Genomic DNA, 23172 nt, shown 5'->3' on the forward strand with positions numbered 1-23172 from the left:
TTTTTTTTTTTTTTTTTTTGAGACAGGGTTTGTCTATGTAACCCTGGCTGTCCTAGAACTCACTCTGTAGACCAGACTGGTCTTGAACTCACAGAGATCCACCTGCCTCTGCCTCCCAAGTGCTGGGATTAAAGACCACCACAGCCCATCAAGGGCTTTTTTAACAAATAACATTTACTATGTTGAAGAAATTCCCTTGGAGTCTAGTTTGTTGAGCTTTATCCCTAAGGCTCTGGTTTTTTTCAAATGTTTTTATACCTTTCAAAATGAGCATGTCTATTTTATTCTTTATTATCATGCTATATTGCATGAATTAATAATTGATTTTTCAGGGCTCAAGAGATTGGCCAGTGGTTAAGAGCACCACTGGCTACCCTGCTAGAGAACGCAAGTTTGATTCCCAGCAGCTATCTGACATCTCACAACCCTCTGTAACTCTAGTCCCAGGGGGTCTAATATTCTTTTCTGGCTTCCGTAGGCACCAGGCACTCAAGTGATATATAGACATTATGCAGGCAAAATACCCATACACATAAAATAAATTTTTAAAATAATTGATTTTTTCATGTCAAAACGACTTTGCATTGATGCAGTAAATACCCACTAGTATGCAATTACTGCTAAGTAATTCTTTTTATGTGTTTCTGGGTTCCATTTGCTGGTATTTTGTTGATGGATTTTGTGTCTATATTTGTAGACATTTTGCTTGTAAGATACAGTGGTCTATAGTTTAATTGTGATGTCTTTCTTTGGTTTTTGTATTAAGATAATACTAGCCTCAGAATAGCTGAGGGGTATTTTGGCCTCCTTTTACTTTTCTCCTTGTTTTATTTTGAAGACAGTGCCTGGCTATAGTCAATACTGGCCCAGGACTCACTATATAGCTTAGGCTGGCCTCTGATTGGTTCATGGTGATCTTTCTGCCTCAGTCTCTCCAGTGCTGGAAGGTGAAAACAAAAGGGCAGGAGTTCAAGGCCAGTTTCAGAAACACAGTATTCTTAAGACTCTATCTACTTGAATTGCAGGTACTTCTTTCAATTCAGACCAGTTTTACCATCATGTATTAGGGACTCAATTGCTGGGTGCCTGTACTAGGTTTCTGTCCTAGCTATACGTGTTAGTGAAAGGTAACACTGACACATTGATCTGGCCTTGATCTGGAGCTTGAAAAGCATTTACTATTTGGTTTTCCAATACCAAGGCCACCATGATGATTAGCTATACAAATTCTGAAGTCTCTCCCACCTGGACTCAATCTTAGGTTGCCGCTTAAAACCCGTGTGACCTTAAGTCTCTCCCTTCCTTTGTTAAATGGGGATATTGATACCTGCCTGGGAATAAAAAATGGGATTACATGTAATTTATCGTGTCTTGATTAGTTAGTTTGTTTTGTTTGTTTGTTTGTTTGAAACAAGGTCATCTGAATCCCAAACTGGTTTCAAACTCACTGTGTAGCTGAGGACTACCTTGAGTGACTCCTGATCATTTTACCTATACTTCCCAAGATCTGGGATTACAGGTTTGTGCTATCACGGCCAGCTTTGTGATGGCTTTTCACCTGTCTGCGGCTAGCAGAGCAGGCTCGCATCGTCTAAGGGTAGCCTCCTAGATGATGTGAGATGAGTTCCCAAAACAGTGTGATAGAGAACATACTCAGAGATAGAATTTGCTGCGGATAGGGCTCGGATGCACATACCTGCTATCAAGAGCATGAATACAGAACAGTAGTAAGCTTTAAAGATTATAGGAATGGTGTCCCATGCTCATTCCACATACAACACCCCACCATACCTCTCTTACACACTAAAAATTCTGATGGACTCCTGGCATAGGCATTTTTGAAATGCAAGTTCTCGGGACTTGTACTAGCCAGGTTGGAGGTTTATCTGTTTAGTTTTGATTTTTTTTTTTTTTTTTTTTTTTTGTTTTTTTAAAACAAGGTTGTTTTTTGGTTTTTCAAGACAAGGTTGCTCTGTAGCTTTGGAGCCTGTCCTGGAACTAGCTCTTGTAGACCAGGCTGGCCTCGAACTCAGAGAGATCCGCCTGCTTTTGCCTCCCGAGTGCTGGGATTAAAGGCGTGCGCCACCACCCAGCTTAATTTTGTTTTTTTTTTTGCTTGTTTGTCTCCTTGGTTTTTGAGACGCAGTCTCATATCATAGCCCAGGCTGCAGCTTACAGTGTAGCCTAGGGTTACCTCAAACACTTGGCAGTCCTTCTCCATCAGTCTTCTAAGTGTGAGCTACCATGCTCAGCTTGTGCTAGCCGGTTTAACACCTTCTCAGCAAACACAGTAACTTCTCATTATCAATTTCTTGGACTAGAAGAGATTCAAGATAACAGGAGAGCTACAGAGTATTGGCAGTAGGTGTGGCTTCACAAAGGGATGGGGGCAGTGACAGAAACAGGAACAGATCTTAACATAAACATAAAGCAAATCTCATCTTTTTAGGTATGTTTCCAGCAGACTCTCAAACAGCCAGATCCACGGAAGAATCCTGTGGTATCTGACCTCAAAGCATGAGACTTTTGCATCCCTGGCCATCACATTTTATTCACTCTGCTTTCAGTATCAGCAGTGACATGGTCCGTCTGATCCCCTCTCCCTAATCTTCTCTAGATTTCTAGCAGTAGGCTCTCGCGCTCGCTCTCTCTCTCTCTCTCTCTCTCTCTCTCTCTCTCTCTCTCTCTCTCTCTTTGCAGAAGGGCCGCAGCTACCATCCTCAGCAGCAGGCTCAACCATGCATTTTTTTTTTGTTTTAGATCCCATGCACAGCGCCCACCGCCCTGTCACTGGGGGCCACCTGGGGAAAAAGGAGAGTAGTTATGTGGGCAGCGTGGGCACCAGCCCTAGGAAGTCGAGCCGATGCGCGACCCCGCCTGCCGACCCTGAGCTTGTCAGCTTCTGCTACCTCCACATGCGGGAACAAAGGAAGGAGCAAGAAAGCAGGACAGATGTCAACGAGAACCTAATCTTCTTTGAAGAAACCAGACCCCGGACCAAATCGGACCCCACATCCAAAAGCTCTGGCCAAGGTTATGAGATGATTCCTGATGACTTCGATGCAGCCAGCCTAGACCATGAGCCTTGTGCCAGCAGGGCCCGGTCCTATACTTTGGACAATTCCCTTGGGGCTGAAGCCCTGAATTTCTACTGTGACTCTTGCAAAGTCAAACTCCAGGAGCAGCAGGGGCCGCGAAAAGGTGGGAGGCCTGGCTCCTCTCGGGACAATATGGTAGACTTAATGTCCCTCCCACCACCAGGAAGTGAGGAAGAGGAAGAAGAGGAAGATGAGACAACTTCTCTGTTGCCTGCCATTGCAGCTCCACCCCCTGGTTTCCGAGACAACAGCTCTGATGAGGATGATCCCAAGCGCAGAGCTGTTCAAAGTCAGGAGCAAGGACGTCACCTGCGTGGGCTCCTGTATGATGAGATTCCAGTGACACTGATTGACAGTGTACAGACCCGGACAGTACGAGATCATGCCCAGGAGCTGGATGATGCTCTGGTGTCTACTCTGCAGGCTCTAGAAGCCCTGGCTGCTTCAGAGGATGGACCCCATCCTCCACCCCAGCAGACTGCAGGTAATAGCCCAGTCTTCCTTCTTCTTGACTCTTCTTTCTTCTGGTCCAGGAATGTCCAGTAGGCAGCACTGCTTCTTTTCAAACAGTTGTTTGAGTGATGATGGCATATCAAAGGCAATGAATTGGCAGCGATAGCTTAGGTCTAAGAACAAGGAAGCTGCAGAGAAGAGATGCAGTTCTAGTTAGAGCTCTGTCCCTCATGATCGCATATCTCTAGACAGTTATTGCACATGGAACCCACAACAGCTATAGATCAAGGCCAGGACTGAGGAACAGGAAGATAGAAGAGACCCCCAAAAAACAAGGAACAGCAGCATGCTCCAAAAGACCAATTCATTTCCAAAATGACCTGTGATCAGGACTGCCAAGAGCCATCTCTACGCAGGGCTGGGGTCTTTAGCCTGTCTGAGAACATGAACTCTGAGGCACATGCAACAGAGTCCTAGTTTCTTTACTCACAGGCAGTGTGACTCGTGGCAAGGCACTTACTCTCTTCGGTGTGTCACCATGGCAATTGCATCACACAGCATGAAGATTAAATGACATCACTCAGACAGAACACTTAGTTGCACTACCGCACACCCAGTGAGGGATCAGTAATCAGTAGCTATCTGTTAACTATTAATTTGTAGAAGAACTATGCTGCATGCTTGTTATTCTCCATTATAGATGTCTGCAAATCCATCTCCTGAAAGGCACGCATATGTACACACACACACACACACACACACACACATACCTTTTTAAAAACCTTATCTTTGGATAGCCCCCTGAATGTTTGTCCCCAACCCAGGCTGGCATTGGTCTTCACACATCATCAGGTGCTCCAAAACTGGTTTCCAGGTCCAAGGCCCACATGACTGCTAGAGAGAAGCTCGGCTAAACGGCCTCAGCTGCAAGAACTGTAGACAGGCCTGGCCAGATGAGGAGGAGCCGAACAGCACCTCTCTTTGCCAACTCTCTTCAGGACAATTAACAGAAATTTCCTAGCTGTTGAATCTAAAAACAGCATTGATTGGCATGTTGTTTTACACGTTAATTTACCACCAAACTGCCAAGATCTTCTTTTTTGGTATTCCTCTTTTTTGGATTCCAACCTTTCACACCCCCTTCTCACATCTTGTTCCGCTTTGTGCGCACTCTTCTTGGCTCCTCCCCCTCAGCCCTACAGTTTTCCCTGGCTTGACTGGGTTTTCCCCAGCGTGAAATACTGCTGCTACCAACCACTTCTCCAGGAAAACTGGAGATATGGTTGGAAAAGACCTCGATACTAGTAAACATGACAAGTCCCATTCTTGTTCCTCCAGGTCTGATTGTGCTGGCCACAATCACTCCTGAATCATCGCTGGACTCGGGCCATGAAACCAACTCTTCAGAGCTCACAGATATGTCAGAGATGATGTCGGCCATGAAGCAGCACCAGAATGCCACCTACTTCCTGGCCCAGCACCTCAACAAGGACAGCCTCCTTGCCCGAAAGGACCTGCCCTTCAGAATCCAGAGCTGCTCAGCTCAGGCTGTGCTCACCGCCCCTTATGCCCTTGGGCCCCCAGATCCCAACCCATCCCTCCAGCCAGCTGTCACTGGCCAGAGTCCTGGCCCCCCTGGTGCCCGGAGAAAGCTGCCTCAGTCAGAAGCCCAGGTGCAGGGAGAGAGAACATACTCCCTGGCCGTGCACCCAGCCCTGTCCCCACAACTTAGTGAGCAGAAGAATCTGAGCCTGCTTCCCCCAGTTCCTGAGGACAAAGGGCCAGGCCACACTAGGGCAGGCCTAGAGATGTCACTGAGGGCAGCCACACCATCCCTCGGTGAAGAGCAGGTCTCAGAGCTAAGGGAAAACTTGCCCAAGGAAGTCAGGTTGAGCCCTAAGCTTATTCTGGACCCAAAAGGCAATGTGACCCCAGCCATCATCTCGGCTGCCCTACAGCAGGTAGTACACAGTAAGGGTCTAGCCACTCCTGGCACAGCCTTGGCAACACCCTCCAACAGGGGGGAGAGAAGGCTAGAGGCTGGCATGGGGAGGCCTGAGGTCACCATGGGCAGGCCGGAAGTTAACCTGATGAACAGCAATGCCAACAAGAATCTGAAGTTTAAAATGAGCCCTGGTGCCCTGGAGACCACACGGAATTCTCAGCAGCAGCTGGGCGCAGAGGTCTCTGCCAGCCCCAGAGCATCCACAAGCAGCCGGCCTGACAACCTCCACCTTTCCCCACAAGAAGACAGGTTTCCGGTTCAAAGTTTCCCTCCTAAGAGCTATCTATCCAGAGCAAGTCGAGACTCGGCGGGCAAGCAAGCTACCGGGGAGGTGGCAGGCAAGCTTGGGCCAGAGGGTGCTAAGCCTCCCCCTAACAAGCAGAGCACAGTCTCTGGCCATGGGGAGAAAGGGCACCTGGAGAGCATATCCAAAAGCAGCAAGTTTGAGGAGACCAGCCTAGTTCCCCGGGCTGGCTATCCCATGGCTCTGCAGAGCCCTAGCTGCCAGGCTCGAAGCTACAGCCCTAGCTGCCAGGCTCGAAGCCACAGCCCCAGCAGCCTGGCCCGTGGCCCCAGCCCCAGCAGCCTGGCCCGTGGCCCCAGCCCCAGCTACCATCCTAGAGGCCAGAGCCCACCGAGGCCTCTGGCCACCAGCCGTCAGGTCAGCACCATGCCCTCTAGGAAGCTTGAAACGACCCTGGATGGAGCCCAGGCGGCCTCTGAAGGCCCCACAAAGCCCAAGTCATCCCGAGGTCCTTTCCGACTGCGCAACTTATTCTCTGCCACCTTTCCTACCCGCCAGAAGAAAGAAACAGATGAGCGACAGGCCCAGCTGCAGAAGGTAAAGCAGTATGAATTGGAGTTCCTTGAGGAACTTCTAAAGCCACCAAGCCAGGGGGATATTTCAGGCACAGAGTACCTGCAACCCCCAGCACCTGGCCGCTGCAGCTGCCAGCTGCGTAGTAGCCCTGTGCAGCAGGGACCTGGCATGTCTCGTGAACAGAGACGCAGCTGTGACTGCAAGCGCATCTGCCGAGGAGGACGGCCTCAAGCTGCCCAGACCCCAGTGCCTGCTGGCCTTCGGGAGAGGGAGAGGGTCCTGCCTACCCAGAGGCAGCCAGAAGCTGGCCCAGGCTTGATACTTGGTAGTCCCATCAATGCCCAGCGCATCCGTTCTACCAGTCTGGAGTCCCGTGAGTGCCGGTCAGACCCTGAGAGTGGTGTTTCTTGCCTGAGCACCTGTGCCTCGGGGGGTGAGTGTTTGGGAGACCCCAACTACAGGAAACTGATGCACCGCTACAGTAACAGTGAGCTGGACCAGGGTGACAGGGCCTCCCTGACCTCAGATGTCTACCCGCATCCCCCCTTGGGAATGCTGCCTAGAGAGGTCAAGGAGATAGATACCGGCCTCCCGCTAGTCTTGGGTCCAAAAGGCAAGCGTGCAGAGTCACCAACTCTTGGAGAGCCCTCCTACGTCCAAGTGGCCCCTGAGAGCAAAGGCCCCAGGCAGATGGCTGTGTTTTCACTGCCAGAGGAGGTATACCGCAGGCCAGCCGATCTAGATGAGGACAGTGAAACCAGCAAGTGCTGTTCTATCCGCTACTGCTTCTATTACCGCAAGTGTGACATGGCAGATGATGCCAGCGACGGCAAGGACGAGCTCTCCTATTCCATTCCCATGAAGATTCTGCCTGGCATGAAGTTGGACGAGCAGGTGGTGCCCGTGGTGAGCAGAACCCTGCAGGTCCTGGATGCCGCCACCTGCAGCAGCAGCCCCGAGGCCTCCCACACCCAGGAAATCGACCTTCGGGTTTCCACCTTTGAAGGGAGCCTGGCTAAAATCAATGCGTTACGGGCTCACGCCTATGGCCTCCCTGATGGCTTCCTGGCAGCCCGCCTGGACACCAATGAGCTGCTGACAGTCTTGCGGCAGTGTGTGGCCAGCCCCGAGGCACGTGCCCCCAAGCCCTATGTCTCGCAGATTTCTGAGTACAAGCTTGAGCTAGCTCTCAAGTTCAAGGAGCTCCGGGCCTCCTGCCGCCGAGTAGCCAATGTGGACAAGAGCCCCACTCACATGCTGGCGGCCATCACAGGCAGCTTCCAGGTGCTGAGCAGCCTCATTGAGACCTTTGTGCGGCTGGTGTTCATCGTGCGCTCAGAGGCCCAGCGCCAGGAGCTGCTGGCCAAAGTAGAAGAAGTCGTGAGGAATTACACCTTCCTGCTGCGTGCAGCTGAGGAGTCCACAGCCAGGAACCTTAACCAGCAGCAGCAGCAGCAACAGCAACAGCAACAGCAACAACAGCAGCAGCAGCAGCCATCGCTGCCACCACTGTCGCTGCCAGCAGCCACCGGGCACCCACCAGGCTCCCCATCATCGACTGTTATGAGCACATTCACACACTCCTTAAAAACCCTTATTAAGTAGGGCACTTGCCTAGGCTTGTCCCCTCCCACCCATTGGTCCCAGGTTTGAGCTTTGTGGTCTTTGCATCTTGTGGTGAGTGTGTGTGTGTGTGTGTTGGGCCAGTCAGGGTCCAAGAGCCTAACAGTCTCGGAGGAGTGAGAACTCCCTAGACCAAGGCTCTTTATTAAGGGCTGCAGGCTTAGCTGCTGCCCTGGGTGCCCTCACCCCTTCTTGGCCTCTGGGCGTCACTGTGAGGGCAAAGGCCCCTCGCCATTATGCCCACCACAGAGTTGTATTTTATCTCTTCTCTGGGGCTGGTAGGTGACATCAGGTTCGCCTCCTGCTCTGAGTTGGGCACCAGGGGAGCCAGAACCTGGAGCTCCTCCTAGCATCTGCTGCCTCACAGAGGGCAGTGACAATAGCAGTAGGCCACAGCGCCAAGCCAAGGAGAGAGGGCGCTCATTCCAGATGCTCCCACCCACCATGGGCTCCCTTGCATCTGGCAGGAGCCACTTCAAGGGCCAGTGCCCAGGTAGGAGATGTGCAGAATACAGCCACGACGGGTTGTCAGTGGCTGGCTCAACAGGCTGGCAGCCTTGGGAGCCCTTGCCCCCAGGTTCAATAGCTCTATACCAGCCAACCCCAAAGTGCCCTGCCCCTCACTGATGGGCAGGACAGCTCAGTTCATTAGGGAGCAAGCCTCTGAGATCACCTCACTTGTTTTGGGTAAGGTACCTGGTGAAAATGTCTGCTCTGGGGAACCCCAGCGCAGGTGTCCGAGCCTGCCCGGCTCAGCCCAGCCCTGTGCAGGAGCTGTTGCCTGAGGTGTGTGGCTCCTCTTTCAACATCTCTACCAGATAGAGTTAGGAGTATGACGTAGCTACGGATTGGGATGGGGGGGGTGGGGGGAGGGGGGAGGGGTGGGGGTGTTGATGACTATATCTTAAACTTCTGGAAGCTAGCGTGATATGTTAATCCTGAGTATATGCTTTTGGCTGTGTATTGACCCTGTGGATTTGTGTCTCTAAGAAAAGAAGCTGAGCGCCTTACCCGGTGCAGACCTGCACCTCTCCCTCTCTGGAACCATCTGGAAGGGAATTCACAGTTTAGTATCTCCTTGACACTCATCTATTGCCGCTGCTTCCACTACCACCAACACCAACACCGTCACCGCTGCCACTGCTGCTGCCGCTGCCGCCATCACCCCCGCCCCCCACCCTGCCCCAGCCCTTCTGGGAGTGAAGACACGGAGTCCCTACAGTTATCTTACTGTAGGAGGCAAAGAAAGCCAATGTTTCTTCTGTATAGATTGCTTCTTGTCCACTTCTCCATCACGGCTTGTTTCCCACACCCTCCCACCCAGTGTCGGTCTCTCTTTCATCACTGTGTGAGAGGCCCATGTGAAATCTCTTGTTCTTATGTGAGTTTTATAAGATGTACACTGTGCCGAGCCCCTGCCTATCCTTGTAATCCCCGCGCAATAAAGCCTCCTGAGTGGCAAGGTCTCCCCGCGAGGAGGAGGGTCACCCTTCTACAGAAGCCAGCCTCCCTTCCCTGTCTCTCCCCCCACAGGATCAAGATGTTTAATGGGCCAGAGATGCAGCCAGTGGGGACCCCTTTCCCGCCCGACTACTGCCAGCAGAGTTCTGGCATGGTCTTCCTCTTCTCCCAACTTCTTGATCCTACCTACACCTTCGCCACTCAGACCCTGCCTCTGTCATTTCATCGCTGTCATTCACCTCTCCCTCAGCCTCATGGAGAGGGAACATTTTCTAAATGTCTGTATATAGTATATATACTACATAAATATATAAATTATATATTACACTAATTTATGTCTTGTTTTTCCAACAAGAATGATTAAATCTATTCATCTTATGATCCCAATAAGTCTTTGGAGTGCCTTTCTCTGGATGTCCTTGTCTCCTTGAACTGTTGATTGGGAGTAGACCTTGGTTCCTCCTGCACTTTTGTCCCCTGGTACATGGGCTCAGTTGGTGATGAGAGCAAAGGATCCCACTCCTTCCATGCACAGTGGATCCTTGTTTCTCTTAGAAAACACCTGATGGCCACAAATGTAAGATGTTTCCTACTTTCTATCTGTCATGGAACCTCTGGTTTGCCTGGCCCCACAGGTATGACCTCAAAAATGAAGGGTTTTGTCTCAACAAAGGCACAATGTGCTCCTCTCCTAGTGGATCAAAGAGTCTGAGAGTTAGAGGACCAGTTCTGAGGTCAGCTCTGGTTTTCTGGCATTTAGGATGGGGAAATCTCCTGCAACAGGCTCTGGATGATTTTGCAGTGGGAGGTGGGGTTGGTTTAGATAGGACAGAAGTATCAGAATCCTGCCAGGAGGTATTGGCACACATCTTTAATCCCAGCACTCGGGAGGCAGAGGCAGGTGGAACTCTGTGAGTTCGAGAACAGCCTGGTCTACAAGAGCTAGTTCCAGGACAGGCTCCAAAGCTACAGAAAAACCCTGTCTCAAAAACCCAAGAGAGAGAGAGAGAAAGAGGTGGGTTCCCAGTAACTCTAGGGTGCCTTTGCACAAATGACAAATGCAGGTAGGTTATCCTGCTGCATGCCTACCATGACAAGGTAGAAAAACCTTATTCTGAGTGATGATAACCCCAAGGGCACATGACCTGGTGATTTCAGCTCCATCCAGTTCCATTACCTTGTTGACATCACATACAATGGCCCTGAGGAGTCACACACACACACACACACACACACAATCCTTCTCGCAAAGATTTACATTTGTTGTGTCTGCAGAGGTCCTGGCTAAAAGGCTTGGAAGCAAAGAATTGAGAGAGAAGGAGCTGGAGGCAGCACAGTCTGCTTGAGCCACTCTGCAGATTCTCTGATGCATATGTGGGAGAAATCATGGACACTGATAGCAGAGCTCTTCTGGATGCTGCTTCAGACACCAAGGTGGAACACTCGTATACAGTGAAAGTAGATAACACCCAAAATGAGTGTCAGGCCCTGCACCAGTCACACTGCCAGGGCCCGGTGATCTTACTTGGTTCTATATTTGGATCTTTGCACACATAGAACTAGCACATAGTAGGTCTTCATAAAGGTCTGCTGTGTAAATGGATGTCAGATTAGATGGCTATCATCACAGAGCCCCTTCAATCTTCTGTACTATGTGAAAAGGACACATTCTCCTCAGGGAATCAGCAGTCCAGGGTAGTGCAGTAAGACATGGCTGTGCAATCTGGCATTCTATTAGAAGAAGAGCTGGGGGTTGGAGTTGTGGTTTAGTTGGTAGAGGATGTGTTAGCACACACAAAGAAAACCCCAGGTGTGGTGAATCACCAGCACTGCATACAAACTGGGCAGAGGGGCTGGAGGGAGGGCTCAAAGTTAAAAGTACATACTGCTCTTCCAGGGCACTGGAGTATAATTCCCAGCACCCATGTCAGGCGACTTATAATCTGACACCTTCTTCTTGCCTCTGTGGACACTCTTGTGTGTGTGTGTGTGTGTGTGAGAGAGAGAGAGAGAGACAGAGACAGAGACAGAGACAGAGACAGAGAGAGGAACAAAAATGAATCATTTTTAAAAACTTGGTGTGGTGGTGTTAATCTCAACTCAACATTTAGGAGGTAGAGACAGAAGAATCAGTTCAGGGACATCCTGAGAAAGTAGGTATGTGCTAGGCTTGGATTATATAAGACCTTCTCTCAGAGAGAGATAGAAATGAGAGAGGAGAGAAGCTGGAAACCAGGCATGCTTGTAATCCCAGCACTCAGGAAACTGGGACCCCAAATTTGAGGCTAGCCTAGTTTAAATGGTGAGTTCTCGGCCAACCAGGGCTATATAGCCAATTCTCTTTGAAAATAAAATGGCACAGGTGTTGATGCTATAACCCAGTGACCCATCAGTTTAGCTGAATTTAAGCAAGTTCTTCCCCCAACTTCTGAACTCTCCTGAGGTGACTGTTGTCTCACTTTGTGTGGACCCAGGGTCACTCCCTGCAGGAGCTTGGAGCACTGAGGGAGGACATAGTCCCACCAGCATCTTCCTGGTCATTTTGAGTTGAAGCTGGGACCTGGAGCTGATGCTACTCCCTCAGAACCTGACTCCTGCCTTTCTGACTGCAGCCAATTAAGTAAAAATGCATTCAGACAGTTGGCATGGGCCCAGGGGGCTAGTGGGGGCTGGCACAGTCACATTTTTTCAAGCTGTTGTCAAGACATTGTGGATAATAGGCAATTTAATCAGCTATGAATTGAAAAGACCTGCCTCAGCCAGAATTTTTGCTGCCAAAAGGATAGGAGAGAATCATTTGCCAGCACTGGAAAGGGGTGTACTTTTATAACTTGGTATCAAATTTCTTCTAGCAGTCAATGCGATGGGAAGAATAACTTTATCCCCTTCCCAGTCCTGTAGCCTGAAAGCCAGACTGGGGCCAAGCATCTGAAACAAGGAGGATGTCCTCCCTGGAGCAGGAGAAAGTGAGTTTTGAGGGTTCAGCTCTGGGTCCAAAAGGTCTCTCAAGTGGACAGCCCCGTCCTGCTGCAAACCACAATTAGGTGGGAATAATGCAGGTGCCTTCTCATAGGGACAGACTGCTTGTTTTACTGGCACCTGTGCTGCCAGTGGCTCCTGAAGGCCCCCACATTTCCATGTACCAAGTCCCCAGTGAAGACATGCCCTAGGCATAGGCCTATAGTTTTCATTCAGACCTACCCCTCAGGGGTGAGCTCCCATACGGCTTCATTGCTCTCTTGTCTATGATGCTCTAGGTGTTGATGGCTTATTTTTATTTCCTTCTGCAACACACACACACTTGAGGCACAGCAAGATGCCTCAGTGGGTGAAGGCATTTGCTGTCAGCCCTGGTAAACTGAGTTTGATCCCTGAGATTTATCTGGTGGAAAGGGAGAACTGAATCCTACAAGGTTTCCTTCTACATCCACATACACCATGACACAGGAGTTCCCACAAGTATACACACACACACACACACACACACACACACAGAGAGAGAGAGAGAGAGAGAGAGAGAGAGAGAGAGAGAGAGAGAGAGAAATTAATAAAAATTATCCCTGCCATTAAATTGGAAGGAAAAAAAAAAAACCCTGTGTCTGAACATTTGCCATATGCTAGGCAGCCACCTAAGTACTGTACATGCATGATCCCTTTTTATCTTCACAACACTCCCATGAGGGAGGTGATAATCATCTATCCCCCTTGCTCAGAGAAGAAAATTGAAGCCCACAGAGGTTTAGTCGCTATCTCAAGATCTCACAGATGGGACAAAGATAGTCATTTTTCTACCCAGCCCATGCTTTCAACTGCTCTTCCTCAGTGCTCAGCCTGGCCTCACATTTGAAGCATCCCCATGGATACACAAGCATGAATGCGGCCATACTCATTGGAAAATGGCACGTAATTACTGCTCGCGGCCTAGGCAACCGCAGCAGGTGTGGATAACCAGCGAGGGCGAAATGCAGGGTGTTGGGAGCCAGCCTGGCCCTGGCCTCACTCTACCAGCCTGTGCTTGTGCCAGTTGCCTTCCAAGGAGCCAAGGGTGTTGCAAGCTTATGGAAACGGTCATTTGTGAATATAGTAGTTGTGTCTTCCAAAGCCACACACAAAATAGCACGTGAGCTACCAGGTAGTCCCTTCACCTCTTCCATCTGCCCAGTGTTACGGGGCCACTTATGATCCTCAGCCTGGGTTCTGAAGTGTCTAAGGGTATGTGACAGTATGCTGGCTGACATAACCAAGCACCATAGTTAGTGTGGCCCATATTCCTGACACATGTGATTGTCTCAAAAGTCATATAAGTGCCGGGCAGTGGTGGCGCACACCTTTAATCCCAGCACTTGGGAGGCAGAGGCAAGCAGATCTCTGTGAGTTTGAGGCCAGACTGGTCTACAAAAACTAGTTCCAGGACAGGATCCAAAGCTACCAAAACCCTGTCTTGAAATAAAAAACCATATACATCTGGAAGGAAAATACCATTTGTATGACATACTAAGTATTTTAAATAAAGATATCATGACGCTAAAAGTAACATGACAACAAAAAATCTGGGTGTGGTGACTCATGCTTAGAGTCCCAGGACTCAGCATGTGGAGACAGGAGTTCAAGACCAGCTCAGGCTGTGTGAGGCTCTGCCATGTCTAAGAACTCGCCCCTCAAACACCAAAACCAACAGGAAATCATGGTGAAAAATATAAACGTTGGCTTCTCTTTCTTCCTTTTGTTTCACTTGGCTATTTTGCTCCTTTTTTGTTTGCTTGTTTGGTTTGTTTTGTTTTTCAAGACAGGGTTTCTCTGCAGCTTTGGAGCCTGTCCTGGAACTTGCTTTGCCTCCCTAGTGCTAGGATTAAAGTTGTGCTCCACCACTGCAGGACTGTTTGGCTACTTTTAAAGATTACTTAGCATTTCAAATACACTCTAAACCTGTCTAATAACTCTGGCTGCATTTCCTTACCTAACTACATGGCATCCATCTCCATTCTTCCCGATTCCTAGACATGCTTTGACAGAATATATATATTCCATTTCTAGCAGATGAATGAGATGAGCTGGTGGCACAGATCCCAGAGCCAGGTTGTCTAGGACTGACCCGTTTCCACAAAGCTGGGACCAAGTAGAGATCAAGCACCTCAGAGATACAGACCCTAGAGGAATGAGCCAGGAAGAAACACTAAGACACAGCAAACCAAGCCGGACGGTGGTGGTGCATACCTTTAATCCCAGCACTTGAGAGGCAGAGGCAAGAGGCACTTTGTGAGTTGGAGGCCAGCCTGATCTACAGAGTGAGGGCCAGAATTGGCTCCAAAGCTACAGAACAACCCTGTCTTAAAAAAAAATAAAAAATAAATAAATAAATAAATATAAATATCCATCAACCAAACCTCCTAATGTTGCCCATTACACACTTGTTATTTTGAAACAAGATTTCTCTCTTCTCTCTCTGTCTTCGTGTGTGTGTGTGTGTGTGTGTGTGTGTGTGTGTGTGTGTGTGTATCCCAGGGTGGCTCCTGAATGCTGGGGTTACATCTAAGTGCCATCATGTTTAGCTCTACAATAGATTTAAGCAGAGGGTCAGCCTGGAGCAGAGAGTAAGGTGATGTAGGTTCCCTAGCAAGAGGGAGATTGCTGCATCCGCAGTGCACAAAGCAGGGACGATTTGTGGACCAACTTGAGCAGTTCACCCCCGAATCCCAGCTTGGTTCTATTTTCAGCACAGTGGCTGTCTTGCTAGATGATGGGGTTCAAGTCATTTCAGCTCTTTGGGACCGTTCTCTAAAATGAAGATGACGGAGTCTTCAGCCTCCCTCTGCTGCTGTGAGGATTAATGAGGTGGTGCTGAAAAAGCAGCTATAAAAATCCTGACTCCTAGTCGTACCAGCTTAACAAGTGCAAATCAAGCTGCCCCATTTGCAGTTGGGCCACAGAAACTAATTAAGCTTGCGCTGGGCGCCTGCAACTAGAAACTGGGCCCAAACAAGACTGAGGGCCTGTTTCCTCCAAATATCTATTCCTGTCAGGCAGAGGCAGCTTCTGTCAGTTCCTCTCGAATGGAACATGCACAACCTTCACCGTCCCAGCCTTTCTTTGGAAACCACGAAGCTCTGGGGCTGCTCCGTGGAGGATCACTACTCCCTTTCAGGAACAGGGAGGCGGACCCAAGGGTCTTCCTGGCCTCTGGCCAGCACCCTGCCTTCTTGTTTCCTTCGTACCCATACCACTGATAGAAATTCACTCTCATCCTCGTTGCTAGAAGGAGATTTAATTAAAGGAGACTGGAATTTTCTATCCTACGCCGACCTGTAGGCTTAAAGAAGGTGGACTGGGAAGGATAGCTCAGTTTCCAAAGCGCTGCCTAGCACACGGAAGGTTCTGAGCTCTACCCTCAGCGCAGCACAGAAAGGCAAAGCTAACTTGGTTTTCAAGAGAATGGTCATTTAAAATAGATTTTTAGTGTGTCTGTGTATGTGTGTCCGTGTGTGTCTGTGTGTCTCTGCATATGTCCATCTGAGGAGGCCAGAAGAGTGTGTTAGGATCCTTTGGCATATAGGTGTCTGTGAGCTGCCCAGTGTGGGTTCTGGGATCCAAACCTGGGTCATAACAATAAAGAATCAAGTGCTCTCTTGATCGCTGAGCCATTTCTCTAGCCCCGAGTACTCTCTTTTTAAAATACTTTTTAAATAGGCAAGTGAAATCTACCTCTTCAACAAAAATCTCTAATATAGTATATTTTTCTACATTAAAAAGTTGTGAGTGCATGCATGTTCATGGCATAGCAGTGTGTAGCGGTCAGAGGGCAACTTGTGAGAGTCCATCATTTCCTTCTACCTGGTGCATCCTAGGGACTGAACCTGGCTCTTCAGGGCTGACAGTAAGCACCTTTATGCACTGATGCATCTTTTTGGGGCCCAGTATAACTTTACTAACTACATGGTCTTCATGCTGTGGATTAGATCTCTAGACTTGTTCAACCTACGTATCACTACATGGTAACCTCCAACTGACATCTTTCCAGTTCTGCTCCTCTCTCCAATCCTGGCAATCACTGTTTTAGTTTTTCTCTTTGAATAGTAAAGTCTTTTGTTTCAGCTTCTCCATAGGAGTGTAATTATGTGATAACTTGTCTTTCTTAGTCTGGCTAATTTCACTTCACATAGTGATCTCTGGATCTATTAGTTTTCCTATAGAAGACATAATGGAGTACAGACCTAAACAGAGAAGTGTCAACAGAGGAATCTAAAATGGCTGAAAGACACTTAAGGAAATGTTCAACATCCTTAGTCATCAGAGAAATGCAAATCAAAACAACTGAGATTCCATCTTACACCTGTAAGAATGGCCAAAATCAAAAACGCTGTAGACAACTTATGCTGGAGAGGTTCTGGGGGAAAGGGGAACACTTCTGCATTGCTGGTGGGAAAGCAAGCTGATACAGCCCCTTTGGATGTCAGTGTGGTGATTTCTCAGAAAAATAGGAAACAACCTTTTTCAAGATCCAGCAATACCACTTTTGGGTATATAGTCAAAGGTTGCTCAATCGTGCCACAAGGACATGTGCTCAACAATGTTCATAGCAGCTTTGTTTGTCATAGCCAGAACCTGGAAACAACCTAAATGCCCCTCAATTGAAGAATGAAAATGTGGTACATTTACACAATGGAGTACTACACAGCAGAAAAAAATAATGGCATCTTGAATTTTGCAGGAAAATGGATGGAGCTAGAAAACATTATTTTGAGTGAGGTAATCCAGACACAGAAAGACAATTATCACATGTACTCACTCATAGGTGGTTTTTAAACATAAAGCAAAGAAAACCAGCCTACAAACCACAATCCCAGGGAACTTAGATAACAATGAGGACACTAAAAGAGACATACATAGATCTAATCTACATGGGAAGTAGAAAGTAGAAAAAGACAAGATCTCCTGAGTAAATTGGGAGCATAGGGACCTTGGGGGAGGGTTGACAAAGAGGGGAGAGGCAGGGAGGGGAGCAGAGAAAAATGTAAAGCTCAACAAATACCAATTAAAATGTAAAAAAGACTCCAGTGTACATATACGGTGCATTTTTATCCATTTGTCTATTAGCAGACATCTAGATTGGTTCCATATCTTGGCTACCATAAACAGGGCTTCAAGGAACACAGAAACGTGTGTATCCTTACAATGTGGTCACTCATCTCCATTAGCTATAGGCCCAGAAGAGGAAATGTTGAAATCACATGGATAAGGAAAACCTCAAAATCCTTTTTTGCTTCTTTCTTTCTTTCTTTTCTTTCAACAAAGTCTCACTTTGTAGCTCAGGCTAGCCTAAAAACTTGTGATCCCATTCCTTTTGCCTCAACAATTACAGGCATGTACCACTGTACCCAGTTAAACTCCAAATCAGTCTCCGCTTCCCAGTGGGGCAGCTTGATTTTGCCCACTCTGTCAGGATTTACCTCAAATGTTTTCTACTTTCACCTAGGCAGTTCACCAACATATGGCCTTATGCCAAGGATAAATAATTTTCAAGGAATTATGGGGAAGGGGGGAAGTTTTGCTCCTAAGAACATTGCCAAGTTTCCTAGAAAGCAAATTCAGATTTGGCTTAGGACCACTGATTACTCTCTCAACTCCTGCCTCAGTAGGACATAACTGGACTTTAGACATTCCTCTAGCTTCTCAACACCTTGCAGGGTGACAACCGTCTATCCCTGTCTTCCCTCCAGGCGGATGCTAGCCTCAATGTCCTCTTTCTGAGAAAAATCAAACATTTACTAGACTATGAACCAGAATATTAACTGACTAAGGCATTTGGGGGCTGGGACAAAGAGCTTCCTACAAAGTCACATATGCACCCGTGTTTAGTGCAGGGGATAATTAATTAATCTTTTTACAAAGTCTTACTACATAGCCCTAGCTGGCCTGGAACTTGCAATGTAGACCACCTGACACTAACTGAGAAGACCAGGCTGGTCTCCCATTCACAGAGATCCACCTGCCTCTGCCTCCCAAGCGCTGAGGTTTACCACTAGCCTTGAATCTGATCTTTTAACTGATGTGCATGCCTTGTGATCTTTATAATAGAGCTGTTAGAAACCTTTTACTTGGAAGGGAAGCGGGAACGAGAGGGAAATACCTAGCATAATATATATACACATCTATTAAAGAAAATAAAGAGGCAGGCATGGTGGGTGGTACATGCCTTTAATCCCAGAACTCACTAGGCAGAGGCAGGAGGGTCTCTAAATTCAAGGTCAGCCGGATCTAGGTGGGTAGTTCCAAGACAGCCAGATCTACACAATAAGACTCTGTCTCAAAAAAACAAAACAAACAAGCAAAAAACCATGAAATAGATCTAGATGTGGTGGTTCATGCCTGTATTCCAGAATACAGAAGAACAAGATGTTAAAGACCAGTCTCCTCAGCTACAGAGCAGTCTGAGATGGGCTGGGGGGGGGTACACATGAGACTCTGGCCCAAGTGGAAAAAAATAGAAAGGAGAGAAAGAGAAAAAGCAAGGCCATATCTCAAAATTTAAACAAAACAAAACAAAATAGGAGAAAGGGGGTAGATGGGAAAGGGGAGGGGACAGGAGGAGAGGAGGGAGGGGAAACTGATTGGTATGTAAAATAAATGAAAAAATATTTAAATAAAATAAAACAGGAGCTGAAACGATGGCTCAGAGATTAAGAGTACTGGATGCTCCTCCAGAAGACACAGGTTTGATTCACAACATTCACATGACAGCTTACAACTGTTTAACTGAGGTCTGAGGGATCTAATGCCTTCTTCTGGTCCCTGGGGGCACCAAGCATATCATGGTGCACAGACATTCATGCAAGCAGAACATCAACATACATAAAGTAAAAAAAAAATAGATAAAATTGTTTTTTAAGTCCTAAAAATAAAAAGTATTTCAAGTTCTTGTTGGCCTCTCCTTGCACTGTACACATCACATTTGAGAATCAGTTTTCAGTACAGACAAGCTGTTTGCAGTGCTCAGAAGCAAATGCAATTTCTGGCTTCCAGTTATGATTTACAGGCTCCAAATGCTAGATTACCTTGGCCATCATGAACAAGCGTTCTTGCCCTCTCTCTAGCCCAGCACAGTGGAAATACACAAGGCCTCCACTCAGAGAATGAAGTAGAAAGTGAAGGATTTCATTTGTTGAACAATGGAAGAGACTGATTTGATTCACAGCTATTGTAGTGCCAATGCCTTGCTAGCTTTAGCTCAGAAACAGGAACTGCTCTCATGCTCGCAACCCACAAGTACACGCTATTCAAAATAAGCACAATAAAATGAAAGAAATAGTCTGTTCCTGGTCTCGGGTTCTTCCAGTTCTGTTTCTGAACTGGAAGAACTCCTGCCTCCCAAGAACTGGAATTAATAAAGGCTTGTGCCACCACACCCGGCAAGCATGGCGTTCATGTCAGCATTTTTAGATGCAAGTAAGTACTTCTAACATCATTCAATCATTCCGTCATTATCTTGGGACAAGCCTTCAGTTCATAAAAGTTCAACACCGGCACGGACTGCAAGGCTTGCTTGTTCCCGCTGCTTTCATCTAATGACGCCTGACATCTCTGACATTCTGAGATAAGTCTACCTCCCTGTGCCACTGCCTGACCATACACACATGAGACACGACACATACACACATGAGACACGAACTCACGTGAACCCTAGAATGAAATGAATTCAGCAAAAGCCCAACTAAGTTTAAAACAAACAAACGAGGTGTTTATGAGACAAACCCTTCAGAACAGGAATCTTGTTAAGAAAAGGGGTAAAATCATGGCTTTTGTTAGTTAGAGACAATGCTCTTTACTCCTCCCCCCCACCACCACACACACACTCTTGTCAGGAGGCAGAACTTGGGCTTCCATTCCTGGGAAAGAGGCCGGGAATGTGCTGAGCAGCAGTAAGACAACCTGATTATGGTTTCCCCTCCCTCTACTCCTCCCAGATCCTCCCCACTCCCTCACATCTGGCTCCACCCCTTTCTGCCTCTCATAAAACAAACAGGCTTCTAAGGGATAACAATAAAATAAAATAGGTCCTAGAGTTGAAAGGAGTGGACCCATGCCTCCATCCCTAATCCAGAAGCTATCTCCAATTGATACGTATTGCAAATGAAAGTTTAGTTTTCTCCAAGGGTGTCTCACTGGGAAAACAAAGTACTCCTAAGTGTAGACTGCATGTCCAGCAGTAGATAGCCAACAGAAAATTAACTCAGCAGCATCTGTGGTCCCTTGTTTCTGAAGATGGGATGGACTTTTTAGTTGTGTCCTTTGGAAGCTCTCTGGCATGTTTGCTTTTATTGTTTTGTTTTTACTTACTTGTTTTGAGACAAGTGTAGCCTTGGCTGTGCTGGAACTTGCTACGTGGACCAGGCTTGCCTCGAATTCACAGAGATTCACCTGCCTCTGACTCCTGAGTGCTAGGATTAAAGGGGTGTACCACCACACCCAGCTTGGCTTGGTTACCAAAGTAAGACCTTGACCTGCCATGTTTGGTCTGCTGTTGAAGTCTGTCATTTACAAATGGTTGCCAAGCTTTATAAGCCAAAGAGCTATGCTTTGGTTTGATGGGATTTTTTTTTGTTTTTTGTTTTTTGTTTTTTGTTTTTCGAGACAGGGTTTCTCTGTGGCTTTGGAGCCTGTCCTGGAACTAGTTCTGTAGACCAGAGATCCACCTGCCTCTGCCTCCCGAGTGCTGGGATTAAAGGCGTGCGCCACCACCACCCGGCTGATGGGATTGTTCTGAAGTTAACATTATTTCTCTCTCTCTCTCTCTCTCTCTCTCTCTCTCTCTCTCTCTCTCTCTCTCTCTCTCTCTCTCTCTGTGTATGTCTCTGTGTGTGTGTATACATAATTAAGCACATCTCTATGAACGCCAGGGGAAACTTTAGGTGTCATTATCACTCTCTGCCTCTCTGCCTTAAGACAGGGAATCTCATTTAACAGGAATCTCACCATTCCAGTAAGGCTGACTGTAAGGCAGATGAATTCCTCTTCACCTAGCTCTGCCCCTTGCCCCACATTGGGTGCAGGGGTAATACACAGATATTTGCATGGAAACTGGGGGTTGGTTTCAATTCAGGCCTTCATGTTTGTACAACATCATTCTTCCCTACTCATCCACCTCCCCAGCCCCTGGGGGCACGCTTTAGTGTTTGTTGTTTTATTTTGTAGAACTGAGAACTGAATTTAAGGCCTCTCAGATGCTAGGCAAGCGCTCTACCACTGAGCTATATCCCCAGCCCTGGTCAGGTTTTCTGTTTTGTTTTGTTTTGTTTTGTTTTAAACAAGGGAAGGCCTCACCATATAACCAAGGCTGGCTTTAAACCTGTGATCTTCTGTCTCAAAAAAAAAAACAAAAATCAAAAAAATATGCTGGTCAGTGGTGACACACACCTTTAATCCCAGCACTTGGGTGGCAGAGGCAGGAGGATCTCTGTGAGTTCAAGGTCAGCCTGGTTTATGAGTGTTAGTTCCAAGACAGGCTCCAAAGCTACAGAGAAACCCTGTCTCATAAACAAGAAAAAGAAAGAAAGAAAGAAAGAAAGAAAGAAAGAAAGAAAGAAAGAAAGAAAGAAAGAAAGAACCTTCTGGCCTCTGCCTTCTGAGTTTGGGCAGTATGGGCGTATACCACCATGCTCAGTTTAAAGGCTGGGTTTTATTCATATCTGTAATCCAGAGGGTAACATCTATACTTTATGAAAATCTCTTCATGTGATGCCAAAGACTGAAATGACTGAGGGCTGGAGAAATGGCTTAGTGGTTAAGAGAACTTGTTACTCTTCCTTTGAACCCAAGTTCAGTTCTCAGCACCCCAAGTTGGGTGTCTCACAACCATCTATAGCTCTACCACCAGGGGATCTGACACCTCTGGCCTCCTGAACTCACATGGATGTAACCACACAAAGATATGTACACATTATTAAAAATAATAACAAATATTTTTAAAAAGAAATGCCAAGCAGAATAGTGTACACCTTTAATCCCAGAATTCAAGAGACAGAGACAGGTGGATCTCTGTAAATTCAAGCCCAGCCTGATCTACATAGCGATGTGGAACTACACAGTGAGACCCCGTTTCAAAAGAACAGCAACAACAAAAATATTAAAAAAAAAAAAAGAAATGACTGAACAGAGTGGGGATTCAGATTCTCCTTAATATCTGCAACTCGGAAAAAGACAAAACCAGACAAACATTCCCTTTTGGGTGGGGGTGGGTAGAGACTTTCCAAAGAAGCCTGTTTACACAATTCTCTTAGTGGCCCTGTGCTTTGCAGTTAGCTGGAAATGTGGAATGTAGGCTAGAGGGTATCCCTCAGAATTTTCTAGAACAAAATGAGTTGTGTTGCCTCCCTCCTTTTCCTTCCAGGTCAGAGATCATCTCTGCTCATCAGGACTCTAGCTCTTACCATCAACACCTTCAAAACATCATCTAAACTCTTTTACTACCTAATATTGAGTTACTGTCAGCCAGATTCAGAGAGCGATGAGATATATTAAGGGATTTATAGTATATATTAAGGGATATATAATGACACATATATAAAGAGATTTACGGCAAGGAATTGACTTATACCATTGTAAGGGCTGGCTGGCTAAACTGGTCTGAAATTCTTGGTCTATCAGAAAGGGCAACAGCTGTAGTCTACCAGCCTAAATCTTTTTTTTTTTTTTGTTTTTGTTTGTTTTTTTGTTTGTTT

At 47.2% G+C, this 23172-nt stretch overlaps 1 protein-coding gene across 1 annotated transcript in view; it reads left to right on the forward strand.

Moving 5' to 3' along the window:
* Frmpd3 (FERM and PDZ domain containing 3) overlaps positions 1 to 7981 on the forward strand; it is a 156012-nt gene extending 148031 nt beyond the window's left edge. The window contains exons 13-14 of the mRNA XM_050124056.1: positions 2761 to 3582; positions 4890 to 7981. Of these exons, the coding sequence (XP_049980013.1) occupies positions 2761 to 3582; positions 4890 to 7981 (3914 nt within the window). The remainder of the gene's footprint in view (positions 1 to 2760; positions 3583 to 4889) is intronic.
* Positions 7982 to 23172: the final 15191 nt, after the last annotated feature.

The sequence above is a fragment of the Alexandromys fortis genome, unplaced genomic scaffold (genome assembly GCF_014885135.2).
Source record: "Alexandromys fortis isolate MF-2015 unplaced genomic scaffold, M_Fortis_MF-2015_v1.1 scaffold_195, whole genome shotgun sequence".
Lineage (NCBI taxonomy): Eukaryota > Metazoa > Chordata > Mammalia > Rodentia > Cricetidae > Alexandromys > Alexandromys fortis.